This window comes from Epinephelus lanceolatus, chromosome 1, assembly GCF_041903045.1.
Source record: "Epinephelus lanceolatus isolate andai-2023 chromosome 1, ASM4190304v1, whole genome shotgun sequence".
NCBI lineage: Eukaryota > Metazoa > Chordata > Actinopteri > Perciformes > Serranidae > Epinephelus > Epinephelus lanceolatus.
Window position 1 is genome coordinate 34,506,388 of NC_135734.1, and position 19,992 is coordinate 34,526,379.

Sequence of the window (19,992 nt, forward strand, 5' to 3'; positions counted from 1 at the left end):
GAGGGCTATCACAGGCATGACATCATGGACCTGTTCTTGTTTTATAATTAAGCAAGTGGATTACATTTAATTTTGGCATTTTCTTTTACTGTATTTATAAATAAATATTTTACCAATGTGTTTTAGATCCAACATATATAAAGGGACTGATAAATATTGTCTGATGATCACATTAAAGGGACAGTTTGCCCCAAATTCCAAACAGTACGTTCCCTCTTAACTGTCATGCTGTTTATTAGTCCAGATTGCTTTGGTGTGAGTTGCTGAGTGTTAGAGATATCAGCCTTCTCTCCAGTATAATGGAACTAGATACAGTGGCGTAAGGAAGTTACGTCGCATGTATTGTCTTGACACAAGTAGAGACTTGACATTGGGCAACATCAACATACATATTACCCAGCAATCATCCCTGCATACCTGACAAAAATATCAAACAAAGTAACAATTAATCATTTAATTGAATAGTTTTTATAGGATATTTATAGATTTTGTACTTATATAGAAAAAGCATATTCATTCAAATAAACACAAGACATTTGTGCTCTACAAAAGGATCAGCACTCAGTGAATAATCTCCTAAACCCTATGATTAGCTATTACGGCAAAGCTTAACTATACAGACCAGTGAGCTGTGATAACTAACATGTCTTTGGGTCATCGGGTGGGAACCTCCTTTCACCAGTGTTTCATTTAGTTTGTCCCACGACACCTCCAGGAGGCTAGACAGTGATCTCTAGCGTCCCAGAGACACTCCCTTAATGCCAGGTCTCACTGCTCCCCACACCAGCCCAACAACCTCCTTTACCTTACATTACACATGGCTTTCTCAGCCCAAACAGCACTGCCACCTTCAACAAACCCAGGCTCTGTTCATTTAAGCTCCAGGTAGAGACAGTGCCGATACTACCTTTCCTAGCACATTCACCATACTCTATTTCACATGCTACATAGCATAACTCCGATATAAGATAAAGTTATAGGAGATAAATAAACTCACAGGATCAGCAAACACATATATAATTTTGTTTTAGATACCTACTGACTATGTCAAAAATAAAAGGAAAAAAGAAAACAATCACGCAGATGGGTTTGCCTTTTTGAGGACGTATGTAGCAAATGGCACACAATATTCTTTTTTCTTAAAAAATGTATCAATGAACACAGGTATATTTCCAAGGTGGTAATCTGAATCACTTGCATCACTTTCTACGAATCCCTCCATCCTAGAGGCCCCAGTGCAATGCACTACCTGCACTGTCTGTATTTACACCCCTATAGAACTCTGCTTGTGGTGTTTTTCAACACATTTGAAAAACTCACCATTAATGTCTCTTTCTGGAAATCATGACCTGGTTACTAAGGTAATCCACAGACCTTGTTGTGAGCAGTTTCATGTAGGAACTATTATCTTTCTACCAAACTACACCCTCCAACCGCATCACCATGCAGAAGGAAGTGTGCATCTACTCATGGATGAGAGGCTTGTGCTTGTGACAGTGCAGTGATGCAAAGTAAGCTAGCAGTAAAAAATACGTCCGACATGAAACTGCTCCCAACGGTCTGTAACTTGAGTAACCGGGTCATGATTTCTGCGAAGAGACATTGTCATGGAGTTTTTCAAATGTATTTTTTGGGGGCTTTGAGCACCACAAAATGAGTTCCATCTAGTTCCATTATATTTGAGAGAAGGCAGACATCTCTACAGCCGATATCTCCAACACTCAGCAACTCACACCAAAACAATCTAGACTGATAGACAGCACTACAGGTAAGAGGGAAAATATGAATTTTTGATTTTGGGGTGAACTGTCCCTTTAATCTGTCAGCATGTAGCTCACATTGTTATATTTTACATGTATAAGAATATAAATGAATCTTAGCAGGATGATGGGACAATTGAAGATTAGGATTCATTTAAAGGCAGCGGTGGTGGCATTTCTCATTGGAGAGATTTTTGACACGTCACAGTTTAAGTCACAGGTTTACCATGAAAGAAAACCAAATACATAAACACTGGATAGATTTTTTTTTCCAGAAAAGTTTATTTGGATGGAGATCCACAAACTGAGCGTAAAGATATTTTTTGTTAACTAGCAGATGTGCTTTTGCTTTACATGTCCCTTACTTCTCCCTCAGTGTGTACTGCAGTTAATTATTTAATATCATATGATGTTTACAGCAGACACTGTACTGCTGTACCTGACTAAGTATTACAATATGAAGCACAGGATGATGATAACAATACAGGACACTGAAAACTCTTCATACTGAGAACAACTGTGCACTTAAATCATCTTGGTTTTAAACACTTTACAGCTGTTTTCATTTTAAAACTTTTTTTTCATTGTAAATTCCCATTTTATATTTATGATTCTTGACCTTTGCAGCACCTGTTTTCTCTTTTCTCTTTCTAGGATTATTGTAACTGTTATGCAGGCAAATTCCTTGTACGTGAAAACCTGTGTCTAATTCTCGTCTCTTACTCACACAGACATGATGCCACATATATTCAAATGTTTATTTGTTGCTGTGGTTAATAGGCGTGTTTTCCACTATCAGCCCTCTTTTAGAAGAGGGGGAGTTAGGAAGCATGTGCACAAAGGGTCAATGTCCACAGGTGTACCCGTGACACTGTTTGGGTATTTACCAGATAGTGTGGCTTTTAGACAAGAAGACTAACTTCCTGGTGTGTGTAAACAAAGTTTGTTAAATAGAAACACAGTAGAAACAGGATAAGATTACCTTGAAGTCATTCCTCCTCAGCTGTCTGTTGGGGTTCATTAGAGAGCCACAGTAGCATTTAGTTGTCATTGATGACCTTTATGTGTTTTGCCCTGAGCTTCTTTCCCTTGCCTTTTGACGTATTTGTAGAGGGTGGTGTGTGTGTGTGTGTGTGTGTGTGTGTGTGTGTGCGTGTGTGTGCTTCATACAGTATGTGTGTCTGTGGGTGTGTGATTTCTGATGCACAGTGTTTGAATGCATGTGAGAGCTAAAGAGGAAAAGAAAATACAGGGAGCCGTTTAAAAATTCAGATCACCATTAGGTGAGTTAAGCTGATGGGAACATCTCAGTCTAAATATTTCTATAAGTGTATCCATCAATTTAAATAATGTTGCAACTGCTCTGGATAAAAGTCTTGCCATGGAGGTTAAGAGGAGTTCATGGAAACTCTCCAGTCTTTTCAACCCAAATATGTAAAGTGTCAAAGATAAGTAGGACTCAGACATCAGGGTTTATCACTATCCAACCAGAGATACTGTCAGAGGAGTCTGGATCCCAAATATGTTCTAGTTATTTTTAACTTGTGTTAGAAAATGTTGAAAGCTGGAGACAATTTGATTTAATTAGGGATTCAAAATTCAGATTAGATCCCCAACACTGGTCACAGAAATAATAAACACACCTGATAACGTTGTTTTTAAATGTTCTCTAAGATATTTGAAAGTAATAAATAATTTTTTTAAAAGCCTGCATTATTTTTGTACATTTTCTAGACCAACTCTTTCTCTGTTTAGAGTCTATCCTTCACTTTTTGGCATCATATATATTTTTATTATTGCTACTAACTGTATATTGTGGCATTGACTATTTTTATATCTTAATTTAAAGGTTTTCAGAGTTATTGATTGATACCTTTGGGTGTATAGGTTGATAATCATTTTGCTTCAAAGAGGGCGCCTCTCCCCTTCTGTATCTCTGCTTCATGACGCTCCGGGCAATCATGTGATCCGAGCCTGCTTCATTCCAGATGCGTCAAGCGGCAGCAAGGAGGAAACAGGAAGTACTCGAATTCTGACTTCAAATTAAAAGCAAGATATGTCTTCCGCCTTGATGATGAAAGGTAAGTGGGTAGCTTAATGTTTGTGGGTTTGTCTGTTCCTTTTTTAAAATGCATGTTACATTATCAGGGTTTAATGTGGTTTTAAAAAAAAATTGCAAAAATTGATGGTTTGTATACATTATTGATCAGTAACTTATTTTCAATTTTTGTATGTGCAGGTATACTTATTGTGTTGTAATGTACTGTTTTTTTTTGTTAAATGACACATGCTACATTGTATTTATTCTGAAATGCTAATTTATTGATAGCTTCGGCTACAAGGAATGTTTAGAGTAAAATGTTATCAGGCTATAATGAAATTTAGTGATGGGGCACAAGTTACCCATACAATAAAGATCTTGTTTTGAGGAATCCTCCACTGTATTATTATTCAGGAAGCAGTATGAAAAGCAACAAAGTACAATTACTCAAGTTCTCTTCCTTAAGAGCAGGTTTGGGGTACTTACATGCTATTTGACAATTTCCATTTTATGCTACTTTCAACTTGCTCTATTACATTTTTTTATTTTACAAATATAAATACTGTCAGTATTTGTACTGAGAGTGGTAGTTACCTACTAGTTGCTTTTTAGATTGGATGTTACATGAAAACATTTGATAAAAATGTAAAATGCAATATACTGCCAAAAAAACAACAGTAGTTCCCAACTTTTTTGTCTTGTGACTTCTTAGCAAAAGAAAAACAAAACAAAACAAAACAAAACAAAACCCAAAACAACAAAAATGGTGTGTAGTTGGGTTCCCTTCTAAATTTCTTGTGATGTCATTTAAATCTGTAAATACATGACATTTTCTTTACTCTTTTATTCTATTTTATTTTCGTGAAATGCTGGATAATATGAACAGTTTTTAAAATGAACCCATCTGAACACTTTCAAGGGAAAATGTTTTTCTGGTGGAACTGACAACATCTGAAACATGACTGCGGATCCCAACTAGACACTGTTTTGTTTTATTTTATTTTACTTATTTATTTATTTGTATTTTTATTTTGTTGTGAGAGGTGTCAAGCCTAAACCAGTTGGCCTACATGCAGTAATGCGTACAGGGGCTGATGATGACATCAGAATGTTAAGAATAAATGATCAATTATAAATTAAACTTGGTGGCCACTTTATTAGGTGCAATCTCATGCAACTCAATACAGCAACTCTGCCATAAATTCTACCTTTGTAAAGTTTTTTTTTTATATGTTCAGTTATTATTGACATTGCCAGATTTAGGAGATGTTTCTCATATATTCTGCCCCCTTCATGTGGGAAGTAGAAAAAATGAGGCAAAACATACATAATAAACATCTATAGAATAATCAAAGTAGACCTTATGGCAGAACAATCGTACTGGATTGCATTACACTGTATAGGTGTACCTAATAAAGTGGACACTGAATGTGTGTGTAAGTGCGTTTTTCTTGATAGATGTCACACTTGTTAGTCCTAACTATTGTATTAAAAGTAGGATTTTATTTTATATTTTTTATTAATTTTAAACACAATTTTGTACATTGAGCATGACGCTGTCACGAGGGGCTTTATTGTGAAAGCCGCAACCGGAAGTTGCAATTCTCGTCACGCGGAGCTTGACCACCGTTCTTCGTTCCCAGGGTTCCGTGAGAGCTGTTTGCCCCACCCCACCTCTTCAACGCTATCTATCTCAATGTACAATTCTCAGAGAAAAAAGGGGGCAAAAATAATTCAGAGTAACGCCGCAAAGAAAACGACTCTCATTTCCCCGACCGGTTCACCGGAGCAGACGCGGCCTGTCGGCGGTAACGAACAAACGTGTCGCCGTCGGACCAGTGATTGAAAACACCGCGGTATGTTCATGTATCATGCACATGTAACCATAATCTACCATACGGATTCAAAGGGAATACAAAAAGCTGAGAAGAGACTTGACAGCGGGCTGTACCTGCGCCAAACGGGGAAATAACGGAGGATTTTCCAACGACTATCACCTGGATATCGCGTTATATTCAAGGACATCCCAACTGCCAAAATCCGCCTTTGCTCGCGCGGAGAAGCTTTTCCGATGTGAGGAGAAATACAAATTAACGTTACAGAGAGAAAAAGGACGGAGAAGGGGCCTCTTTTTTGGGTCTGGTCAAACCCTCCGACAAAAAGCAAGCACCAGCATCTGTTGACGGCGAGAGGAAATAATTTTGACATCGGCTAAAAACAGGATATTATTGATAAGGTTGCTAACATCAACGACGACAGCCCACCTCCCCTCCCCAAAATAAAACGGTGTATATAATGTGACGGATTTGAGAGACGGTTGTGATAGAGAAAGAAGCCCCGGTGTAGCCTGATGATTCACATGCCGTCATTTTAAGAGGAAATATTTATTTTTTATTTTTATTTTTCCTCATCCGCCCTCTGATGTGCTTTGGTGAGGTGGATTGCAAACTACCCTGATAGATAATAACCTTAAATATATATTGGAAGAAAAAGGTCGAAAAATAGGGGTTGTGAGTGGAAATGAATGGCAGTGTGAGATATCTGCCGAAGATGGGTTCCGGAGGAGACATTTGCTAAGAAAATTAAACCTAATACACTGAAAACACACACACCAGCCTTTATATTTAAAGCATCTGTAAGGAGACAGGAGCACCGTCGTTCATTCATGTACATTGCAAGGCTGGGGATTTCACTCTCTCATATCAATGTTGATGACTTCATTGCGGATTTACAGTGAAAAACACAAGAATCGTCTGAGAGGGCGGCATCGTTGCTCTGCTCTTGTGTTTTTTTGAGTGATCTCTAGGTGATAAATCGCCAGTAAATAGCCACATCCATCCATACATATCGTGCCAAAGCCCTGGTGGAGGCCACCGTTTACTTACTACCTTAACAGGTTTACATCTTGTCTCATCTGGCAACATAAATGTCACCCATTTTGAGCCAGGTGTTCCTCTGTTGGGCCAGTCTAGGAATTTAGGATTGATTGATTTTTTTTCCTTCTGATCAACACCCTCCCTCCTTCCTCCCTCCCTGCACCCACCTACCCACCCAACCAACCACCCACCCACCCTGCCTCCCCCCTGAACCTAACACTGGGTTTTTGGGAAGATGGGCTGTCTTGGCAATAGTAAGACCGAAGACCAACGAAATGAGGAGAAGGCACAGAGGGAAGCCAACAAAAAGATAGAGAAGCAGCTCCAAAAAGACAAACAGATATACCGGGCGACTCACCGGCTACTACTATTAGGTAGGTTTGGTCAAATTCATCATTCATTAATGTGTGTGTGTATCCACTTTAGGCCCATTTCTACTGAATTGTTGCACCCATAAAACAACACAAAAGCATTTCACCTGTTTATTTAAATATAACCACTATTGATTCAGATTGTAGGCATGAAAAATGTCTTGGTGAAGCATCAATACATGATGCAATGATATGATGTCACAGTGTCTTCTTGGCACTGGACATTTTGAAAAGCAGGCCTGTCTGCTGCATTCATGGGTCATTATGGAGCATGATTACAGAACATGTGAGAGACGCTGGACGGACAGACAGCATTTGTGTGAAGGCAGCATGCAGAGGCTGGGAGGCCACCAATAGGCGTTTTTTACCAGGGCAGCACACGGCAAATGTGTGTTTGTGTGTGTGCAGTGTGCATTCACCTTGAGTTATTCAGGCCTATAGACTCTCTATGTTTGATGCTATGTTTCAAACTTCACCTTTGCGTAATCCTCACCAGCTAGTCCGGAAATGGATATTCTTATTAAAAACTACCACTATTTTTAATTTGATGAAGCTATTTCTGGCTTCATCATCCAGGCCTCCATGTCATGATACAGTCTGAACTTCAAGGCCAGCACTAGTATTCTGCTAAACCTCTCGGAGTACTACGGAGAGAGAGCAAATTAGGATTACTATTAGGGATTACTAGCTTCCCTTGAAAGACCTGTCCTGTTCATTCTAATCTGAAATTGATCCTAGATTTGTACACTCACACTCAGGCTCTGAATCGCAGGCCTGTAGCCTAGCTCCTTGTGTTCAGGTTAGGAGACGATATGGCCTGGCTTCTTTAATTTTCAGATTGCAAGGACACATATAGGACCTTTTCTCTTTTCAACTGTGAACATGTGTGACCATTTATCATGCCAGAATTATGGAGAATGACATTGCCTTTTGCTCAAAGACAAAACAACACTTGATCTCGTCTACCAGCTTGATCGATTCTTCTTGTCCTTATCCCTGATGCTGAGAGCCCCTCGCACATCTGGAAGCAGATCCTTTACTTCAGTTAGAGTGCCGATACAACAGTGTATACGTCAATGTTCTACATTCAGCCTCCTACCTATAAGTGAAGGTACTGATGTATTATCAGTAAAATGCACTTAAAGGGATACTTTGCCAATTTTCAACCAGCTTTGTATCATAACAATGTGGGTAGTATGTGGGTCTTACCTGCGCCCAGATCATCCTGCTGATATCCCAGCTGAAAACCACGTTTGGTGCCATGTGGCAGAGTTTCTCTGGCTCTAGGGCTGTTGCTCGAACTACCGCTTGTACCTTCTCTTTTCATATGCCTGCCTTTACAGACATGAGGAGTATAGAAGCGGATTGAGAGAGACCCACTTCTCTGTTTCTCTCTCAAACTCAGATTAAATGGTAAAACTAGGCAATGGTGATCAAATATAAACCAAGATTCTGTTACTGTATCACCTATTCCTCACCCTAAATATCTTCAGGAACATATTTTAGTGCACTGTTTGGCTGTAATATGAGAAATTGTGAATGGAAGTTGGCGCCATACTGTTTCCTGTATTCTGAAAACGGAGACTTAAAAAAAAACTGAGATCAAATGTTAAAACTAAGCAGTGCTGATCAAATATGAACCAAGATTCTGTGACTGCGCTTCCTATTTTGTGGCTCAGATATTTCCCGAAATATATTTTAGCTCACTGTGTAACTGTAGTTCCAGATTGTTTCTTACCATCTGGCCGCCATATTGTTTCTGTGTCCAAAAAAACAAAACAAGCTAGTATTATGTTACCCACCAGTGGGAGTGTTAATTGGTCTGCTGCAGTGCAGTGCATTCTGGTCGTTGTAGGTTTTCTGTCTCTTGAGCAAAAGCAAATGCCACAGCCCTTTTTCCTCTGTTTTCTCTGGTCATTTAACACCAATTTCAAAAGTATTTGTGTCTTTCTGCTGCGTAGAAAGCCCAGTTTTATGACAGGGTCATCTTTCCAGCAGCAAAATTCTTCTTTATAGTATTAAAAGTGGCCATTTTACAGATATATTTACACATATTAACTATCACATTAGTAGATGCAACAATGCATAAGTAGCATTGTTCTGCTCTCGCTGGTTGAGGTAGTTTTCATTTTTTGTATTAATGTTTTGTAATTTTCTCCTGTCTTTGCTACTTTGTGAAATAATGGATAATTGACATGTAAAACATGACAAGGGGCCCCAACTAGACACTTTTTTGTAAGGGCTCACAAGCTAGAAAGGTTGGGAACTATTGCTTTAATCTTTAACAATGCAAAGATTATCAAGTACAATCTTAATGTGAAGAGTAACTTCCACTAACTAAGACACCAAAATGCCTAAGCCCTCACAGATCCAGTATCCAGTAACACAAGCTTTCGGTCATCATCCACTGGTTTCAGATGGATCCACTGGTTTCAGATGGATCCCCACTCTGGATGTCTCAGACGCAGTTTTGTTTGGCTTTTAACAAACATTTATCTTTCTGTCCTCTTTCTGCTTTCAGGGGCCGGTGAATCTGGGAAAAGCACGATAGTCAAACAGATGCGAATATTGCACGTTAATGGCTTCAATGCAGAGTAAGTGTTGGTTTCCTTCTATATTTTACTTTTTATACATGTTGTTAATCACGCACACATACAGCACATTGCATCACTAATCCATTACAGTCAGTTTGGGTGGTTTTATTTACAGAATGTAGGTAAGAAACTGATAATCAGGAGCGATCAGGTGATACTGGCATGAACAGATACGAAAATATTTGTTGACCAAATACCTTGATGATGTTTTGAGGAAGACTGGTGCATTCACAAGACACAGCGACAACAAACAGTATGACATGATACTGTTACAAATCATTATTTAAGCTATAGTACACTGGAGCTGAAACAATTAGTCAGTTAGTCAATGGATAGAAAAGTAATAATTAATAACAACAATAATAATAGTATAATAGTAATAATATTGGCAACTATTTTGATAATTGGTGAATGAATTGAGTCATTTCTCAAACAAAAATTTCGAATATTTTCTGGTTTCAGCTTTTCTTATGGAAAGATTTTCTGTTTTCAATGTGTGGGTTTTGGACAGTTTTCAAAGACAAAACAAGAAATTTGATGAACTTACGATGACCTTTAATTCACTTTTTTCAGACATTTTCATAGAGTAAATGATTAATTAATAAATTATGAAAATAATGAGCAGATTAATGAATAATGGAAATAACAATATTACAATAATCAAATTTGAGACAATAATGTATCCTAATCTTGATACTATCTTTAACATTTAAAGAGGACCTATTGCGCTATTTTTTTGGGGTTCATACTTATATTTTGGGTTTCTGTCTGAAATGCTCTGTTTTAGCGCCCCTCCCAAAAAGCCCAGTCTGCTCTGATTGGTCAGTGTTTCTGGGTCTTGCATATTTCAGTGTTTCTGGACCTTCATTGCAGCCTGGAAATGACTGTAACAGAGATTTTCAGCACTTCCTACTGTGAAAAATCACCAATAAAAGCTTCTAAACACAACCGCACATGTTCCAGCAGAAGTTTGATCTGAAATTGGAGAGAAATTAACATCAGCAACCAAGATTACGTTTTTCTGATGTTAGCATGTAGCTACATGTAGCAGTGTAGGCTACGTAATGTAAGCACTTGTAGCAGCGTGCCTGGAGCAGATGAGTAGAAACAACTGTTAGTAACAGTGTTCAGCGCTATGGGAAACCTTACATTTTTGCTCAGGGATTACTTTACATATATTTACCTCATTATTTGGCTACGTTTAATATAAACATCCTTCGTTGTAACACTATATATAAGACACAAAATATGAAAAACCATAATAAGTCTCCTTAAACGTATCCTTAGCAACAAATGCATACAGCTAGCTCTAGTACTAACCATCAGACTAGCAATAACCAAGTATATCAAATCTCACTATTCTTGTAGCTTGAAAATTAAAATATTAATTATGTAACGTAGTACATATTCCAGCTATAAATCCTATAAAGAGTAAAGAAAAGCAGGCTTTTCTTCTTATTATGTAACGAGACATTGATGAATCATTGTGCTGATTATTAGAAGGGAAACTTGGGATAACTTTCTACGCACTAAAGGATTTTAATTGACTGCAACTGATCGCCTGGCTAGTAAACAAATATTTTCCCCATTTCTTCTGGCATGAAGGGATAGACTCTTGTCATTGTTTTTAAAAAACTATCCCTAATGAAGTCAAATGTTTTGGGCATATTATTGTAATGTTTTGGAGTAAATACTCAAAGGTTGCGTAGCGCCAGAAGAATGCTTTATCTGTTTCAGGTTTTCATGGAAACATTGCCCCTGGGTGGTTTCAGGCCACCCTGTCTTGTGAATTTCCTAAAACTCAATTCCCAAATTGATGCAATGGAAACAATAGTCACATTTTTCTATTCTTAATCATCTGTTTCCTAGAAAGGGGTTTTGGGGGTAGGAGCATCATCATGTGCTTATTTCTGGGTCATGTCGAACAGATGCTCCTCACAGACCCAGACGCTCATGTGTAATGACAAACCACAGTCGGCTGTAACTCCCCTGGTCCTGTTTAGCTCCAGGGGGTTTGTCGCTCTTTCTGGACCCGGAGGAGTTCACCTTGCTGGGTTTCCCCGCTGAGTGCAGGGCAGTGCCAGACGGCACAATGTGCTGGGAGGATGAGGAGGATGAGGACAGGAGGAGAAGATAGGGAATGACATAGTAATGTAGGAGGGATGAGGGTGAGGGTTGTTTGTGGAGGTCCTTTATGTGAGGAATGTAGTCTGTCTCTCGCTGTCGTACTGCGACCACTCTGAGTGAAATTAAGGAACAAGGAGCTGAGGGAAGCTCCCTAAAGCCACCCTTAAAAAGTTCAAAGATCTCCTTTCTTTTGAGGAAACGATCAGATTAATGATGTTTCCTTTAAGTTCTCTTGTTTGGTAACCGAAAATTTTAAAGTGGGATCACTGGTTCCCTTGAGTTTAAAAACTTGGCAGTTGATTCAGCACTAATAAACATAAAAAAATTCTCTATTTATCGTGAGCAATAATATATATTGTAAAATAGATAATGATTATTTTAATTATTGGTAAATCTGCTGCTTCTTTTCCGATTAATTCTGGTTTATAGAATGTCAAAAAAAAGTCTGTGACAATTTCCTAGAGCCTGAGGAGATGTCCTCTTATGTCTGCATTTGTCTGACAAGCAGTCTAAAACCCAAAGATATTCAATTTACTATCATTAAAAAACAAACAAAAAAACCTTAAGAAAACCAGGGGACAATAATGTAATTAACGTTTCTATTTATTAAAATATACACACACATATTAATACCTTTATACAGAATCAAAAGACCTATGAAAATGCACATATTTAGAACAACCAAAATACATATTTAGCAATTAGAACAATACAATCAGATCATCAGTGTCCCAGCTTTAATAGGAGCAAAAAGTGTTCCCTTGACTTCTTAAAATTCACCTTCATCACTGACTCTAGCTAATATCAGTTCTTATGTCACCATTTCTAACATAGATTTGATTCATTTTTCAAGATCTGAGAGGACGTACAGTTCTAAAATCTGAGGATCATTCGGGTAGCTGACATAAGCCCTTCTTTTACGAACCTGGGAATTTTTGGCGATTACTTCAGTCATTTTTCAGAGTTATTGCCATTTGATTTGCTGTCCGTCTACGTATAGATTAATCAACCAATCATTTTTGTAAAATCAGTTGTCAACAGCTGCGGTAGAGTAATGAATAAATCTACTGTCAAGTGTCACAATCCTGCACCAAATATCTGAAGGGATTTGGCTTTTTTAAAATACAAAGGGCAGCGTAAGTCAAGTGATACCATTTTTGATCTCAATAATCAGACTGAATTGTCTTTTTGTTTCACCTTAGTATTCAGTTTCACATTATGTTCATGTCGGCCATTTTTGTTTGAGGATTGCAAGCTACTCTGTTTGAGTTTTCCTTAACTGATCACAAGCCTGTGAGACGTTTTCATCTCGTGTCGAAGAAATATATAGACACAAAAGTTGCTATTTCTGTAAGTGGACGTACAACGACCTGCCCAGCTGTGTTGATATTGAAGTTATCCGGCTTTGGCGCAGAATTATGACGTTCCTGTTCTTAATGCTGCCTCTAAAAATCTTCTCCAACCTGGGAAATTGTTGCAATGAGCACATCACCAGAATGCTCTGAATCTCTGACAAAAAATATTAAATGTGTGGGTTTATTCAGGTATATTTTGTAAACATATGACATTTAAGCTCAGTGAAATGATTGAATATCAGTAACTTTTTGGTCATCTTATCTTACTGTCTTCTGAAAGCACCAATCATCATCCCAGAAACCCTTATATGTGATCATTCTTGAGGTATTAGGTTTTAAATATTTAGATATTCTTATTTGCAAGTATCATCCAATGATCATAGACAATTAAAAATGTTCTTTAGCAGACTGAGAATCGCCCCATGGAAACATAAATACACATTCAAGGCTGAAACTTTGTTGTGTTGTCCTCCACCATACCCTCAGTCAGCGTTAAGTTTCGATTACAGCACGCAGCGACGCTGATGGTGTCACTTTTTCACCAAAGTCCCTTAAAACAGAACACATTCATCCATGCTCTGTTGAGTATCACAGGCTGCTGTAATGTCGACAAAATATACGACACAGTGCACTCGAATGCAACACACATGCACATGTTGGTCTGAGACACTGAGATATTTTTCCATGGGTCATTCAGAGGAAGTCACACCATGCAGGTACCTGATTGTGTAAGCAGCTCTAAGTTTGTCTCGTTTGGGGAATTTCAGTATCAAGTCTGACTTTCAATTGTCAAACGTGTCTTTTGTCTGCTTTCTGAAAGACCTGTGTGACGTTAGACCTTTACTACTGGTATCAGTGAAGCCCACAGATTGCATAAACCCCAGTGCCATGCTTGGTGTGTTTGTCTTTTGAACAATAAACGGACAAAATGTGGAGCATATCACTGGATTTGTTAATACTTTGGATTCAGCTATGTGCTCATGGCAGGTGCTAGTTAATATTGGACTTTAAAACACCTTAAAATATACTGTAACAGTCCGTGTTGTCCTCCACACCCCCACTCTGCTGTTTTCTGTTTAATAAATGTCGTTGCCAAAATGAAGACACGTTCTGCTGCTCTCATTTGGGATCAGCAAGTACACAAAATTCAGGGGTTGCACTTGGTCAGCAAAATAAAGGTATCTTTGCATCTGGAGCAGCCATAATACTGATGTCTGATATATTTCACCTCCAGGCTGACAGAGAGAGGTTTATGCTATCCTGAAAATTCCGACCAAAACTTACATTAACACAGGAGAATGTTTTAATCTCTGTTTTTTTAAGGCTATTTCTTTAATATTTTAGATAACACTACGTTTTGCCTGTATAGCTACGTTATCCATATTCGGATTTAAAGGTGACATACCACTTCCTGATTGAGCTATATTTAGGAAATGACAATAATCACAGTTTTATTAGCATTTAAGCAAAAGGATTGACTGCATTCACTGTCTTGACTCCAGGAGATGATGCTTTATTCTTGGAATTTTTTGTTTTTGTGTGCAAATAAATAACACAAACCATTCTTTGTTCTTCACAGGGAGAAAAAACAGAAAATACACGATATTAAAAACAACATTAAAGAAGCTATAGAGGTAAGATCTTTTGACACATTTTAAACATTTTAGAGCACTTTCCCTACTGTACTGGGAGCAGTCGAGAGAGATTTACTTTTTTGGGGGGCTTGACAAATAAGAAACAAAACTGAGCATCAAAAGAAAAAGGGGAAAATCTGGAGTTCATAATTAAGTTTGTTTGTCTCATAATCAGTTATTACTCATGCTGTTAGGCAATGAAATAACTTTACGTGACAACAGATTAGTGTTGTCACGATACCAAAATCTTTGTTTCGGTACCAATACCAATATGAATTTCGATACTTTTCGATAGTCTTCAGTACTTTTCCTAAGGAAAAGTGCTTTTGGATACAAACCTTTAGAACAATAAATAGTAGGGGTGTAACGGTACCAAAAAAATTATGGTTCGGTAAGTACCTCGGTACGGACGTCACGGTTTGGTTACTCAAATGTTCCACCAAGTTTGTGTTGTCTCGTGTCGTCTCCCTTTGCGAGGCAGACTTTCTCTTGTCTCTTTTCACGTGCACCAGCTGCGGATGTTGATACAGGTGTTGTCATACACACCACTTGTGCAATCTGTGCTCCAATAGGAACAAGAAAGACGTTTATGTGCATAAATGAGTAAAATAAATTAACTAAATTAATGAATTGAATCAATTTCAAAGTACCGGTATTTTCCAAATGCAGTATAGTACCGTTTGGAATACTCTAGTACCGCGGTACTATTTTAGTACCGGTATACCGTGCAACACTACAACAGATATTGAGTAATGAACTTCACGCAACATGTTGCCTTCGAAATGAGCATGTAGAAGAAATGAAGCTCTGAACTTACACTGTTTATCTTTGATAACCGGGGATATTGGCCGATAGCTAGTGCGGAAAACAAAAGCGCTATCCTAAATGGAGCCTTAATTTTCCTTGGAGTTCATACCCGGTGACAAACAGAATTGCACAGTGAAAGTGAGGTTCATAGGGAACCAATCTAGACGCTGATGATGTCAGTATTCTATAGCTATTACAGGATGCAATCGGCATTTCCTTCATAGTGATAATGTAAAGCAACAAACTTTTCTGTAACCATGTTAGACAGTGCAAGTGAAGAAAGGGTTGAATATTAATCCTGGTGTCTTTTAAGGTTTTTCTAACAAATTGTGCTTACTTGTGTTCTCTCCATCCAGACGATTGTGTCCGCCATGACTACGCTCACACCGCCATGCCAGTTAGCCTGTCCTGCAAACCAATGCCGAATCGATTATGTCCTGAACCAAGCAAACCAGAAGGATTTTGAGTTTCCTTCGGTAAGTTGCACCTTTACTTTCTCGGGATCTATTAACTGTTTTACTTCTGCACTGGTTTGTTTCCCTCTGTCAGCTGCAAGTCCCATTTTTTACTAATAATTATTAGTACAAGTATTGTTTTTTTATATAACAATGGCAAAATTTCTCTGGTTCCATTTTTGGTTTTTGGGCTGTCGGTTGGACAAAAAAAATACGTTTAAATATGCAAACCTGGGCTCTGGGAAATTGTGATGTGCATTTTCATTTGCATTATTTTTTTTTACATTGAGTAGACCATATGATCTATTCATTACATAATCAATAGATTAATAGGTAATGAAAATAATGGTATACTAACGTTAGTACTAACAATAATCATTGAATGTCTTACAGTAAACAGACCAGCTTTAGTTTTTATGCATGTTTATTTATAGATGTTTTGTTGTGAAATTGGTCACAACCTCTTATTATAGATCTCATTAAATGTCACCGAGTATCAATGCCAGCCTGCCTAGCAGGTCCCTGACAAGGTGTGTTGTAGGCTGAGAGAGGAACCTCCCACGGCAGCCTTTATGAGCTCGCCCAGTGTGTTTGCGCAGTGATTCAGTAATTAGCAGGTGTGCTTCCGCTTGGGAGGCCGTCAATTGAATGAGCCTCTCACCTGAGAGATCCACACCACCTATTAACACTGATTGTCTGTAATAACCCTAAATGTGTCCAGAGGGACCTGTCCTCCAGAAACACAGAGACTCAGAGGGATTCCCCCTGAGCTGCAGCCTGCGCCCGGCCGCGTCTCTGAGATTCCCAGCACAGTCAAACATGGTAATAAGACCACAACCAACTGGGATGAAACAAACATTTAAATAATTGCTTTGATCGCCAAAAAAACAACAAAAATGTGGGCAGTTTTGATGATTTATAAAACATTTAAGCTATTTTCAAGGTTTCTAGCTTTTTAAATGTGAAGATTTGCTCCTTTTCTTCACTTTGTATTATCAGGAAACTTTATATTTGGGGATTTTGGACTGCTGGTCGCACAAAATAAGAATTTAAATACACCATATTGTGCTTAAGCACAATTTGATTAACCAAAAAATCAATACAATAATCAGCAGATTAATTAATAATGAAAAAATAGAATGCCATTTTTGATTGATATGTCAATAAATGGTCATATCCAGCAGTCCAAAACCCCAATAAATCAAACACTGTTGATTTATTATAAATCTTAATCAAGATTAAAGGGTTTTCAATCAAAGATAGCTTGTTTGATTTACTGGGAAATGTGTTTAAAATCAACTACATTTAGATTTCAATTCAGTAAGCTTTATTGATCTGACATTTCTCACGTGTCGCCAAAGTATAATTACAATTTAAGACCGTGGAAATTCAAATACTGTTAACAACAACAACAAACAAAAAAATTGGTTGATTAGGTATAATGGTCAAAAAGAAGCACGCATTTAAGTTCAAATGTTTCACAAATTTAAGGAGTGAAACGTAAGTAAGTACAAAACATGGTTCATCTGAATTTAATCTACAAAATTAGAACATTAATGTCTATTTGTTAAATAGCGTTTCAGCTGTTGTCTAATTGTTACCTATAGAGGAAGAAGAACATCGTGTCCTCCCTGTGTTTTTCCAGCACTATAGCTTCAGTGTTCAGTGTTTTTAGAAGCTGAGTTTCCAGTGAAGAGTGAGTGTATTTGTGTGTAAGCAAAAGGAAGTCTCCTGATATTGTCTCTGTTACTTCATGGCAAATTTATTATGCGGGCCTATCTCGAGCTGACCCTTCCCTCAGGCTGTCAGTCAGTCACCAGACTTCCACTGAAGAAGGAAAAAACCAGCACTCACACTTTGATCTGATGCTCAGTTTTTCATGAAGGGTGTGTGGAAGGTTACAGGCGTGTTACAGTTGTTGTTTTAAATCGTGATTTGAGCCTAATGATAGCTGCGTTTATTGAAGCATCAGCTCCCAGAAGCAGAAGCAAGGGTTCGGCTTTCGATCATGCCCGTTGAAGTGAATGGTTGGTTGTTTGGAAAAGAGAATACAGTAGAAAACTATTTTATAGGCTCAGCCTCTCCTTCAACTCCTCCACCCTCCTCCTCCTCCTCCTCCTCTTAGCCCGCTCCCCCTCTCCTGGCCTTAGGGCCTACTGGAAACCAGTTGGACTGGTTGACTCTGCCTTCAGCAGAGGAGGAAGAGAGGGAGAGAAAATAAGCACAGGGCCTGGACTGAATCAGTCTTGATTTCCGTCGGAGCTTCGTTTCTAATCAGTAATCCTTGTTGTTATTATTCACCAAAAAAATCTCCTAAAATAATAAAAAGGATCACGCCTTTTATGCAACATAAATAAAGTCACCGAGGTTATTTGCTCAGAGTGATCGCTGCCATGCCCACCTCTCCTGAGCCTCCCAGCACAGCACAATGACAAGGCAATTTTATTTACTGTAAATAGCTCAAAATCAGAAATTTGCCTTACAGGGCTTTACAATTTTTACAACATATGACACCCTCTGTTCTTTAAAATCTGTTGTTTGGAGCAGGAGAAACTCCACAAATAACTTTTCAACAGGAAAAAAAGGGGAGAGACCTCATTAAGAGCAACAACAGACATGAACAGACAGACATGAAGTAGATGTTGTATAAACAGAGCAACTCCCTGAACCCTCTTCATCATGTAGCATCGGCTTGAATGTCATTTTGAATGCATTTCATACATCTAAAGGATTTAAAAAGAGTGAAGTTTGCCCCAAAAATGTTTGAAATCTCACAATATGCCTGTCACCTGGTAGATTAAGGAGAATACATTTTTCTCAGCCTTGTATGAATGCAGTTTAATTCAAAATGTATGATATAATTCTGCAGCATGTCTTTAGAGTGCTGTCTGTTTTCACACAGGATCTCAAAGTAGGTCTTCACTCAGGTCACAGCCATTCCTATTCTTAAACTCTTCACAGAGCTGCACAGCCACAATGAGAGGCATCATGAAATAGCCGTTTCCTTTTTCTGTCAAACTCTGAATTGTACATGTGCCCCATATATTAACTTTATGAAAGCAAAAACAGAGAGTGAAACTCTGAAGTTGACCTTGCTGACCTCTGACACTTCACTACCTACTGTCTGTCTGTTGATTTTGATTAATCATTTAGCAGAAATGGCAGACATTTATTGCTTGCTGAAAGTCGGAGGTTCATATCATCATTCGGAGAGCCCTCAGTCGACTGAGATTCCTTCAAGTTTAGCAGTCGTGTTTTTTGTTTTTTAATTTTTCCTGTCAGTGTGCAGCATACTCTTGGGCACATTTCGGTCCCCAGATTTAGCTGCAGAGTGAGTGCTTCTCACTTTGACGCTGCTCTACGATACAGGCAGCTGCACGCACGGATGCAGCTGCCTGCTGAGATTTTGTCTGCTCAGGCACAGAGATAATGTTATCTTGTGCTTTAAAGTTCTGTATTTACAGCTCACAGATACTTAATACGACCCAGTCTCTGGCTTTTGTTAGATCTCTAGTGTCAAAAAAATGTTGCACGTTTCCGATCGTTGTTAGCGTAGTTAGCTGGTCAACTACATTACGTGAATGTCACACTGAACGTCCTGCTGAACTCCATTCAAACTCTCAAAATCTATATGGAAATAAAATAATTAATAGTCAAATATTCATATTGAACAGCCAAATCTGATTTGACTGACATAATTCTGAATCGGGTGCAGCCTCACTTCCAGCTTCTCACTTGCTGTCTCTACTTGCCTTGTGGACTTTTAACTTAAATAGTTTGAGGGCGCCCACTAGTTCACCTGCTAGAGCGGGCACTCCACGTACAAAGGCTGTGTCCTTGCTGCAGAGGCCACGGTTTGATTCCAACCCACAGCCCTTTGCTGCATGTCATCCCCACTCTCTCTCCCCCCTTCACGCTTAATCTGTCCTATCAAATAAAGGCAAAATAAACCCAACAACCCTTAAATAGTTT

The 19,992-nt window shown here is 38.4% G+C and overlaps 1 protein-coding gene across 1 annotated transcript in view; it reads left to right on the forward strand.

The window, feature by feature from the left end:
• Nucleotides 1–5,426: 5,426 nt before the first annotated feature.
• LOC117257069 (guanine nucleotide-binding protein G(s) subunit alpha-like) overlaps nt 5,427–19,992 on the forward strand; it is a 48,245-nt gene continuing 33,679 nt past the window's right edge. The window contains exons 1-4 of the mRNA XM_033626946.2: nt 5,427–7,051; nt 9,570–9,642; nt 14,704–14,758; nt 15,922–16,041. Coding sequence (XP_033482837.1) covers nt 6,913–7,051; nt 9,570–9,642; nt 14,704–14,758; nt 15,922–16,041 — 387 coding nt within the window. The 5' untranslated portion in view covers nt 5,427–6,912. The remainder of the gene's footprint in view (nt 7,052–9,569; nt 9,643–14,703; nt 14,759–15,921; nt 16,042–19,992) is intronic.